The sequence below is a fragment of the Hyaena hyaena genome, unplaced genomic scaffold, assembly GCF_003009895.1.
Source record: "Hyaena hyaena isolate Hyena2069 unplaced genomic scaffold, ASM300989v1 scaffold_10, whole genome shotgun sequence".
Classification (NCBI taxonomy): domain Eukaryota; kingdom Metazoa; phylum Chordata; class Mammalia; order Carnivora; family Hyaenidae; genus Hyaena; species Hyaena hyaena.
The window spans coordinates 5,026,774-5,038,977 of record NW_024080642.1 but is presented as its reverse complement, the minus strand read 5'-3'; the positions used below and the strand labels follow the sequence as shown (position 1 = coordinate 5,038,977).

The 12,204-nt window shown below is 41.0% G+C and overlaps 1 protein-coding gene across 1 annotated transcript in view; it reads right to left on the bottom strand.

Moving 5' to 3' along the window:
- The window catches only part of EFCAB5 (EF-hand calcium binding domain 5), a 138,601-nt gene that overhangs the window by 38,840 nt on the left and 87,557 nt on the right, over window positions 1–12,204 (bottom strand). Inside the window, exon 14 of the mRNA XM_039252575.1 lies at window positions 5,505–5,661. Within this exon, the coding sequence (XP_039108506.1) occupies window positions 5,505–5,661 (157 nt within the window). The remainder of the gene's footprint in view (window positions 1–5,504; window positions 5,662–12,204) is intronic.

The following is a 12,204-nucleotide window of genomic DNA, read 5'->3' as shown; positions in this document are numbered from 1 at the left end:
GTTGCATATTTTTACCATTCCACACGTTGAATATTTCTTCTCACTCCCATCTGGCCTGGCAAGTTTCAGTGGACACAGCCTCTAACCTTATGTGTCTACCCTTGTAGGTTAAGGAAGTTTTGTACCTAGCTGCTTTCAGAATTCTCTTTATCTTCGTATTTTGCAAATTTCACTATGATATGTCGTGGTATTGACTTATTCTTGTTTTGAGTGGCGTTCTCTGTGCTTCTTGGACTTGAATGCCTGTTTCCTTCCCCAGATCAGGAAAGCTTTCAGCTAAAATTTGTTCAAATAAACCTTCTCCCTCTTTTTCTTACTCTTCTTCTTCTGGGATTCCCATGATACGGATAGTGCGTTCTACAAATCTATAATGGATTTGTAGAATCATTGAGTTTCCTAAGTTTCCCTTCGTGATCTAATAGTTTTCTTTCCCTCTTCTTTTCAACTTAATTATTTTCCAGAAATTTATTTTTTGTATCACCTATTCTCTCCTCTGCTTCTTCAATCCTCATGTGAATATATCCAGTTGGTTTTGCAACTCTGTTATAGCATTTTTAATTTCAGTTTGACTAGTTTTTAGATCTTTGATCTCAGCAGTAAGAGTTTCTCTGGTGTCTTTTATGCTTTTTTTCCAAGCCTAGCTAGTAGTCTTATGACAGTTGCTCTAAATTCTTGCTTAGATATATTGCTTATTATCAATTTTGAGTAAGTCCCTGGCTGTGATTTCTTCTTTACCTTTCTTTTGGGAAAATTCCTCTGACTTGTCATTTTGGCTAAGTTTCTGTCTTTTGCATGTTTTGAAAGCTTGGTATGTTCCCTTCATCTGAGAATAATACTGTATTAAAAAGGGGTCATGCACTGTCCAGGGCCTGGCACTTCAGTAAGTGATTTTGATGTACGCTGTGTACCCTCTGCTATTGCATTTTGGCTCTTTCCCACTGGTCAGTCCTCTACAGAGCTCCTCCTGCTTACAGTGGGAAGTGTTTGGACCTTTAACTAGGTGTGCCTTGATATGTTTGTTAAAATAAGCCTCTCACCTGCCACCCTATCTCCCTCCAACCAAGGAGATCCTTCTGCCAGTCCACAGATTGATTTCATGGGTGTTCCAAGAGACCTGATATCAATACAGCTGTGTTTGAGGGATGAAAAAGGCCCAAGGTCCCCCTACTTCTTCATCATCTTAACTCCTCCCCTCTAGTGTGAACTTTTGTTGATTTTTGCTCTATCACATCCACTCATCTTTCTCCTATTACTAGTATCCCAAATTTTGTTTTCGGGAAACTACTCCACTCTCATCTCACTTTGTTTGAGGGAGATTCCACTCAAGATGCAGCGTGCATTTCTGGCCTAAACCAGTCAGGACATTCTATTCCCTCAGACAGCGTGGTTAGTTTAGTCCAGACTAAGCCAGACTTTTTGCTAGGAAGAGGACATTTTCCTTTTTTATTCTCCCTGGACTGGAGGGTGTGAGCCTGTACCTGGACTCGACAAGGGGGAAAGCTGTATTAAAATGGAGTCAAAACACAGAAAAGAGCAAGGTCAGACTGAAAAAGAGAAAAAGAAAGAAGCAGACACTTGTCCTCATGTCACTACTTGAAGTCCCAAATCTATCTGTGTTCTGAACTAGCCCTGGACTTTTCTATCATATGAACCAATAAAGGTTTTTGTTTGTTTGTTTAAACTCTAGGATGGGTTTCCTATTACTTGGATTCAAAGCGTCCTAACTGATATAATCTTGAAATCAATTAACTTGTGGGCTCTTCTTCTATTCCTCTTCCTTTTCCTCCTCCTCCTCCTTCTCCTCCTCCTTTTATTCTTTTCTTTCTTGAACAATAAGGTCCTAAAGCCATTGGTGAGGTAGGGCATGTTAAACATTTGCTCCTGGCCAAAGGACCCCAGTGGCCCAGAATAGGGCAGTAGAATCCAGTGGAGTAAGGAGGGCACTGTTCAGGAAGTGATAGGCATGGGTTGTTAGAGCCTGAGAAGGTAAGGATGGTATCCAGGGGCAAGGGCAATCTCAGCCTACATGAGTGAAGAGGGGGCTCTGCAGAGGTGGTTTGGCTTGGGGTGTCAGAACCCGAGCAGGATGAAGAGGATATCCACATGGGATAGATGCTCAACATGGAGTATTTAGGCCTGAGAAGAGCGAGAAGGGCATCCAAATGGAAGGACAGCCTGATTTTGGAAGTTAGAACCTAAACAGAGTGAGGAGGGTATCTATGTAGAGGGGCAGCCCATCCCATCATTGAATCTGCTAGGATTCAATGAGAACACAGTGTCATTTACATGATATTCCTGGTAAAGATGAGTGATCTGAATTTAATCATAAGGAACCATTAGACCAACCTAAAAGGATGACATAGTACAAACAAACAGCCTATAATCTTCAAATGGTGAAAGTCATGGCAATCAAGGAAAGACTGAGGAGTTTCTTAGATTCCTTATTTCAGAGTTAAGAAGCGGCAGTTGTTTTACACTAACTACTTGTTCAGTTTTCAATTTCTTTAAAAAAATACTATGTGGGTTGCCTGGGTGGCTCAGTCAGTTAAGCGTCCAACTCTTGGTTTTGGCTCAGGTCATGATCTCACAGTTAGTGGGTTCTAGCCCTGTACTGGGCTCTGTGCTGACAGTGTGATGCCTGCTTGGGATTCTCTCTCTCTCCCTCTGCCCCTTCCCTGCTTGTTCTTTCTCTCAAAAATAAGTACATATTTAAAAAACATTATGTGAGTTTTTCAGTGAGATTTTCTAAATAAACATGGTTCATAAATGTTCAAGGTTTCTGGAATTTGGTTACAAAATGCATCACAAAAATGTCATAACTTTAAGAGAGTTAAATGTCCTACTTACAAAGAAATTTTTATATTAAAGCAAATGTTATCATTTAATAGAAAATTAGAGGGCATATATATTCAACAAGTGTTAATAGCTATTCCATGGGAAGTAATGGGGAAAGAGTGATCTATTCTACAGTGTATACAGGTCACATGTCTTACAGATTTTATATGTAATATTTCTCCTCTGAAGATTAGGCTGTATTAGACAGGAATAAAAAGGGAAAATTACTAGCTAAAAGTTTCAAGTTGCCCCTTCCATATAGAATACTTCCATTTTGAGAACACCAACAGAAACATTTATAGACATTCTAATTCTGTGGCTTTATCCTATTTCTCCAATTTTTATCCAATTTTTAATCTTGGACACAGAAGTAGATAAGAAGTGTAGAGCAAAACAAAACAAAACAAAGAGCATTTGAAGATTTGCTGATCAGTTATTAGCTAATGTTTGGATTTAGGATTTTCTCCCTTTTTAAAAGAAGCTAAATCTGCCTTTCTTCTTCCATATGGCCATCAGCTCAGCGATCATCTCCTCAGCCCAGGTGGCTACCAACACGTGTTCAGAGAGAGTCATTTTGTATAAGCCTACCCTTGCAGAGAATAATTTGTTCTTCCTGCTTGCAGAAATTTATTTCTGGCAGCAGTTTCTGCCTCCTCATTACTTTCCTCATTCTCATTTGCTGGGCTTAACCCATTCTACCTAACCCTATTGCTGTACTTCAGTCATACACACTGGAACGTTCTAATAATGTCATTCTCGGGGTTCTTAAATTCTAGAAATTATCACGTCTAACTCCTTCATTTTACAAATGAGGACCCTTGGATCTACTGAGGTTCAGTAACTTGCCCTTGTTCACGTGACCATTAAGTGAAAGATCCAGTAATGGAACCCAGCTCTCCTCACAATTGTGTGGTGTTCTTTCTTCTATAGAACATGGTTTTGTGTTATAAAATTTGCCCACCTTGTAAGTGGAAACATCTCTTTGTGCCCTTTAAAATTTCATTCTTTGGATGCAGTCTAAGACAAGTAGTGTAGTTTAACGTCAAGTTTGCAGAAGATGTAGTGAATGAAGAATGCATGACAAATGATAAACTTAGGTACATTTGAAGATGAGTGAATACAATACTTTTTTAAAAGGTTGAAGAACTTAACTAACCCAATACTTTAAGAATTGGAAATCTAATATGCAAAAGCCACCGGATAAATCCTTAAACCCAGTGAAAAGCAAAATCATTTATACTGGAATCTAATCAAATGAATGAAGAAACTTATACTGGAATAAGAATTTTAGTAACTTTTGATTGAGAAGTTTGATCAGAAGAGAAAAATGTAGTATAAGAAAAGAAAAGTCATTAAGGAGAATTTAGTGGTTAAGTTATAAATTCAGGAGAAACTTGCAAGCCTGCCCAATTTGAGAAGTGAATTAGACCTTGTAGAGGCAGAGAGGTACAACAAGAAGAGAAAATAGGCAGAACAGAGGAATGTTATAGATTTTTTTTAACCCCGAGAGTAAGGGTAGCCAGGCACATGGAAGGAATCTAACTAGGTAGAGTTGAGGTCTTAGACAAAGCACTCTACAACACAATGCACTCCTAAGAGCTCTGACATTTTCTGCACTGCCCACCAGCAATGTACGAGGTTGCAGCTTCTCTACATCCTTGTCAATACCTGTTATTTTTCTATTTTTAAGTTATAGCCATACGACATAAGTAACAAAAGCAGAAGTAAGTAAGTGGAAGTACATTGAACTAAGAGGATTCTACACAGCAAAAGAAGCAATCAACAAAATGAAAAGGGAACCTACAGAATAGAAGATATTTGCACATCCTATATCTAATTAGGGGCTAAAAATCAAAATATATAAGGAATTCATGCAACTAAACAGCAAAAAAAAAGTTTTTAATGGACAAAGAAACTGAATTTTCCAAAGATGTGAAGATAACCAAAAGGTGCATGAAAAGATGCTCAACATCACCAACAATTAGAGAAATGCAAATCAAAGTCACAATGAGATGTCATATTGCACCTGTCAGAATTGCTATTATCAAAAAGACAAGAGATAGCAAGTGTTGGCAAGCATGCGGAGAAAAGGGACCCAGTGCATACTGTTGGCGGGAATGTAAATTGGTACAACCCCTATGAAAAACAGTATGCAGTTTCCTCAAAACATTAAACATAGGGACACCTGGGTTGCTCAGTCAGTTGAACATCTGACTCTTGATTTTGGCTTAGGTTGTGATTCCACAGCTGTGGGATTGAGCCTGTGTTGAGCTCTGTGCTGAGTGCTGAGCTGAAACTGAAAATAATTACAGCCATTCTAATAGGTGTGAAGTAGTGTTTTGTGGTTTCAGAATAAGAGGTTTTTTTTAAATGTTTTATTTATTTTTGAGAGAGAGAGATAGGGACAGTGTGAGCAGGGGAGGGTCAGAGAGAGAGGGAGTCACAGAATCCGAAGACAGGCTCCAGGCTCTGAGCTAGCTGTCAGCACAGAGCCCGACGCGGGGCTCGAACCCACAAACCGTGAGATCATGACCTGAGCCAAAGTCGGACGCTTAATCGACTGAGCCACCCAGGCACCCCAAAAATTTTAACCATGAATGTCATAGTACTGGAAAACTTGAAGCCAAGTTGTTACCACCGTTTTAATGAGAAAATTCTTATCTTTTTACCTTTCTTCATAGATTCTTTTTCCATTCCCTCCTTATATGTGTACAAGAGTTCATCAACTTCCTTCAGATCCAGGAAGCCTGAGCAATCATTGTCCCACTTCTGAAACAGGGCTTCTAGGAGAAGTTCCCGTCGGACTTTGGAAGCATTATGTCTACTCTAGGATAGAAACAGGATAACAAAGCACAGAAGACACACTATTCATTGTGCTAGCTGCCATCCTATGTTTATTCCCCCCAAAGTGCAACACTATTTCTAAAAGCAACTTTATTTAAAAAAAAACACAAACAACTGGGACTAAGCATGATATTAATGGGAAAATGAAGCACTTAATGTTAATGCTAATATTTAATGTTAATACTATTTCTCTGTTTCACCTCTAGACCAAACAAACAAACAAATGAACAAAAAACAAACCAGGCATTCTCTGCATTGGACTAAAACACATTAACTTAGGAAAGAGACTACACCTCTTTTTTAATTTTTTTTTATTTTTTAATGTTTTATTTATTTCTAGGAGAGAGAGAGAGAGACAGAGTGAGCAGGGGAGGGTCAGAGAGAGAGGGAGACAGAGACTCTGAAACAGGCTCCAGGCTCTGAGCTGGCAGTCAGCACAGAGCCTGACACGGGACTCGAGCCCACGAACCGTGAGATCATGACCTAAGCGAAAGTCGGACGCTTAACCGACTAAGCCACCCAGGCGCCCGAGACTACACCTCTTAAGAATCTTTGATTCATTCCTTTCCATTCCCTTGCTATTGTTCAGGAATATTATAAATATATGGTGTGCTCTACCTGGCTTCTTGAGGGGGTATGCTGTGTAGTTAAGGAGGATGTATAGCAGTGTTCAAAACATGAAAAATGACCACGTTCAAAAAAGATTTTTTATATTTAATATTGACCCCACTTGACACTGATTCTATTTACCTTTTAGATTTTTTACTAGTTTAATTATAATCTCAGTCAGATAGTAACTATTATCGGGCATCTGGGTGGCTCAGTCTGTTAAGCATCCAACTTCGGCTCACATCATGATCTCACGGTTTATGAGTTTGAGCCCTGCATCAGGTTCTGTGCTGACTGTACAGAGCCTGCTTGGGATTCTTTCTCTGTCCCTCTGTCTGTGCTCCTCCCCAACTTGCGAGCTCTCTCTCAACATAAATACATAAACTTAAAAAAAAAGATAGTAACTATTATAGAGATTTAATCACTAAAAGAAAGTGAATATATAAAATTTGGTTAAATGGGGGAATTGGATTTGAGGATGCAAAGGGAGATCAACTCTAGAATTAGGCTGAGAAGACTCATGAGACTGATGAGATGAGTGAATATGCCCAGAGAATGTAGTTTATGTATTTCACAAAAGAGCACATAAATTGTTTATATCAGCTAATGTGTGTGCATTTATCTACTACTCAAGTAAGTAGTAAGTTCTTAGGAATTATGTATTACCTGGATTCACATGAATAAAAATATGTACTCAAATCATAATTGTATCCCTAGGTATGTGCCTTTGTAAATGTATTCACAAAGCAGACAGTGCGCGTGCGCGCACACACACACACACACATTTTTGCATATACACATATCTGGTCTTCTGAATCTGCTCTTCAAGCTTCAGAGGAGGAAAAACAAAGCTGTACAATAAAGTGTCTCTTGCCACCAGCAATCATATTACTATTAGGGGACTAAATTCTCTGGAGTGTGACCTTGGAGCATTTGACAATAAAATAAAATATTGAATGGCTGTGCTCATTGAAATAAGATGATAAATTTGGTTGTAAATTTCTAAAGAGCCACATTAGGAGAAACTGAGGTTGAGAGATTTACTAATAACAGTGACCTCACCTGTTTTATTTTATTTCATTTTATTTTTTAAGTTCATATGTATATTTCATTAAAGAATTAAGAATTTTTAACAGATGCATCAAGTGTACTGATGCTTTAAAGTTATATAAAAGCAATGGGAAGGGGGCCAACAGAAAGAACTGCTTTTTGGGGTGGAGGCAGCATCGAAGAACTCCTGAGCCCTGTGGAGACCAATGTAGCCTCACTTTGCTGAGGATCCTGACTACAGACCGAACTGTAAGATGTAGACCAGCTCTCCAGGCTGAAGAGCAGGGGAGATAGGGCCTCTGCAGGGTAGATGTCTGAGGCAGAGGCCAGGGCCCAGGTTGTGTGCTCTATCTAACAAGAGAGCCTCCATGAGGATCCTAGAGCTCAAGGTTGGAAAAGGAAGCGAAGACCTGGCATTCTTATGATTCTCCCTGCCATCTCCAATGCCAAAGGAGCCCAAGGTAGGTGAATATATTTAAGGCTTTCTCTGCTGGTGCCAGTTAGCATACATTCTTTACTGGGGCGGCATCCACTCTTGAGGTCCCTGTCAGCCCTTGGGACATGATCTTGGTCCTCTGGTACCTCAGGCATCTGATTCTTTCATCTGACTTGATAAACCAGCTGCTGTCTCAGAGGCTCCTTCTGCCCCGTCAACACTGCCCTCAGATGTCACCAAGGTCTAGCCATGTACTCCAGCCCCTACTCCAAAGCATTCCTTCTCAAAGCATTTCACAGCATGGCAAACTTCCTGCTGGCTCTTACACCTCTACAATTGGCTCTCAGGGGCTTTGTCTGACAGTCCTTTCCCTGCTTCCTAAGTATTGGTATTCCTGAGACTCAGTTCTCTGCCATCATCTCATGCACGCTTCCTTGGAGACTTATAAATCAAGGTATTTAAAATGGGGACATTTTATTAACATTAGTTTCTTATGAATCTACCAGGGATGCAGCAAAGGCCATCTTTCCCAGGATCTTGGGGAAACTGCTAGAGCATCAGGTGTTCCCACTAGAGACAGTTTTCAAGGCCGTGCCTCATGTGTACATCTCCTCCACCCGCCCCCACGCAGTTCTGAGGCATTAACTCAGGGACTGCCTCATGGGCCCAAGGGCTCTGTTAACCCAATCTTGTCAGGCAAAAGGAGGGCTGGGGGCACCTTAGTGGCTCAGTTGATTGAGTGTCCAGCTTTGGCTCAGGCCATGATATCATAGTTCGTGAGTTCGAGCTCTGCATTGAGCTCACTGCTGTCAGTGCAGAGTGCATTTTGGATCTTCTGTCCCATCTCTCTCTGCCCCTTCCCTGCTTGTGCTCTCTCTCTCAAAAATAAATAAATCTTAAAAAAAAAAAATAAAAGAAGCCTGAACGGAAAGGCCTGTAGCACCTGGCATTGCTTTTTGTCCTCTGCTAGGTTTGGTGGTTCCTTGAAAAGCAGTCAGTGTCTGGATCTGGGGTGAACATTGGTGCCACTTGGCCCTTCTCACCTGTACTCCCAAGTAGGAAGTTAACTTCCTCTTTCCAGGCACCTTCCTTGGGACTGGGACTGGGAAAACTCCATCACTCATTCTGGTTATGAAGCTCGGTCTTAAAAAGTTCTGAACCATAACAGGCAGGAATGAACTAGTGCACATAAAGCCACTTTACATGACTTCTGTATGCTACTGAGGGGGGGGGTGGTCAGAGGAGTGGCAGCAGGAGCCTCTGCCTCTCCTTACCTGGGCATCCCTGATCACCCTTACCATTCTCATGTCCTTCCCCCGGCCCTGCCCTGCAAAGCATTCCAGACTTTTGGAGATCACTGCCAATGACTGAAAAGCCCAAATAGAACTGAGGACAAGAGCCTGGGTATCTGAGGTCATCTAGTCACCTCTCATTGCTGGCAACCCTCACTGAGGGTCTTTGCTTCCAACAGCTCTGAATACACCAGAACTTGTTCATTTAACAAGCAATTGAGGGCTATGGGTCTGCACAGGCTTAATCGGTGACTCATGTATATCTGCCCCCACTGTCCCATGAGATGATGACATGGCATTTCTGTATGTGTCAGCTCCATATGCCCTAGGAGTGTGCTGTCTGTTAGGGAAGATGGGGCAGATAAAAATAAGTTAAAAGGCGCTCATTATCCAAAAAGAACTGAGACCTGAAAAAGTTTCTCTGAGTCAACCTACTTAAAATGGAGACCAGAGTGGCATATAATAAATAGTGGGAAAGGTTTGATTGGAACTTCTTGCAAAATGAAACTACTACTAAAACTAGTATCTCTTAACAAAATGTAATTGGAACTACGGGATAATTCGTAGAACAAAATTATTTTAAGTATATTTCCCTCCTAAAATTATATGATTGCACAATAGGATATCATTTCCATAGGGCACTCAGTCATTTTTGCAAAGTTAGTCAAGGGCTTCCTCAGTTTTCCTGATGACCTCTCTTTCTCTGTTATTTATATTCAAGTTAGTTAACATGCAGTGTAGTCTGGTTTCAGGAGTAGAACCCAGTGATTCATCTCTTACATATGACACCCAGTGCTCATCCCTAAAAAGTGCCCTCCATGATGCTCATCACCCATTTAACCCACACCCCTGCCCCCACTCCAGCAACCCTCAGTTTGTTCTTTGTATTTAAGAGTGTCTTATGATTTGCCTCCCTGTTTTTTTTTTAATTTTAATGTTTATTTATTTTTGAGACAGAAAGAGAAAGACAGAGCATGAGAGGGGGAGGGACACAGAGAGTATGAGACACAGAATCCAAAGCAGGCTTCAGGCTCTGAGTTGTCAGCACAGAGCCTGATGAGGGGCTCGAACCCACAGACCGTGAGATCATGGCCTGAGCCTAAGTCGGATGCTTAACCAACTGAGCCACCCAGGTGCCCTTGCCTCCCTGTTTTTATCTTATTTTTCCTTCCCTTTCCCTATGTTCATCTGTTGAGTTTCTCAAATTCCACATGAGTGAAATCATATGATACCTGTCTTTCTCTGATTGACTTATTTTGCTTAGCATAATACTCTCCAGTTCCATCTACGTTGTTGCAAATGGCAAGATTTCTTTATTTTTTCATTGTTGAGTAGTATTTCATTGTGTATATATACCACATCTGAAGACCTCTCTTTATCCATTATCTCATTGATACTCAAATCACCCCCATGAAGTACCTACTCGGTTCCATGAAGCTCTTCATTCATTAATGGACCTGACTCTCAGATCTTCATTTGCCAATGACTACAATCATTTTGAGCAATTTCCCAATAGCATTTTCATGGCTTTATGAAATTCTATGTTTTAAAACTTAAATTTTACTTTGGCACCATTTCGTTGTATTGTCAATGTCAGAAGTTTATGACATCCCACAGTCTTAAGTATGAGATGGGCTATGACAGGTGGATTGTGTTAGGTAAGGAGCTGTTTAAAAAGAGACAATAGGCCCAATATGGAGTTACTTGTGCTAAGCCCTATGTCAGCAAATCATGGCTTAATAATTAACCTAAGTGCATCTTCAGCTCCCTAGGCATAACCTTTAACCAGTCATCATGGAAATACCTAGTCAGCACTAGTGAGGTCATCCACTTGATAGACCCCTTCTATTCCCTTAGAAAGGCGACCTTCCTGGAATAATGCATTCTTTACTAATAATTCACCTTCCCAGCCCCATTTCTGCCTTTTAAAAACGTTGGAGCCCTTCAGATCTCCTTTCCACTGCTGGATGGGATGCTGCTGAACTCATGAGTTGTTGAATCAAGCCAATTTGATCTTTAAAGTTACTCAGTTGAATTTTTGTTGTTTAATAATAATTTTAATAAGTAATTTAAAAATAGTTTTTATTTATTTTTGAGACAGAGAGAGTCAGAGCATGAGCAGGGGAGGAGCAAAGAGAGAGGGAGACACAGAATCTGAAACAGGCTCCAGGCTCTGAGCTGCCAGCACAGAACTGGATGCAGGGCTCGAACCCACGAACTGCGAGATCATGACCTGAGCCGAAATCGGACACTTAACCGACTGAGCCACCCAGGCACACCTAATAAGTAATTTTTTAGATGGTCAGTTGTTTGGAGAAAACTTTTCATGTATGATGACTTTAGCTTTCCTCTACAACTTTACTATTTTTTAAATAATTTTTTAAAGTTTATTTTATTTATCTTGAGAGAGAGAGAGAGAGCAGCACAGCAAGGGAAGAGAGTGAAGGAGAGAGAGAGAATCCCAAGCAGGGTCTGCATTGTGAGTGCAGAGCCTGATACGGGGCTCAGACTCGTGAACTGTGAGATCATGACCTGAGCGGAAATTGAGTCGGACCCTTAACTCACTGAACCACCCGGGTACTCCTCCTCTACAACTTTAGAGGAACTGGGATACTGAGATACTTAGAATGGCTCAAAGGAGAAAGAAAGCCCATTGACATATCTGACCAGAGAGCCTGTCTTTGAGGGGCAGCGGTGACTTCAACTGATGGCAGTACTGGGTCAGCATGAGTCAAGTCAAGAGGGCACGTTTGGGGAACTGAGCTGGAGTGCGTGGGTTAAAAGAGGCCAAGAAAGTCTATTTCAGGTGAAACGCTGGTCCTAATTCTCTAACTATTTGGGATTTCTGACCAGAAAATTGAAGAAGATGATAACAGTTAAGATTTATTATGGGCCAGGCACTGTTTAAGTACTTATATTACACCTTTAATTCTCCTATCAAGCTGGTGAGGTCAGTACAATTGTATCTTCATTTGAAATAAAGGCAGCTGAGCCAGTATTGCTGTTAAGGCTCTGGCCCAAGGTTACACAGCAAATAAACAGCAGAATCGTGGTTTGAGTCTGGGCCCTCTGCCTCCAGAAGCCATGCTCCCAACCCCTGCCCTACCCAGTCTCTCCTTAATCAGGGTCAGCTGGGAG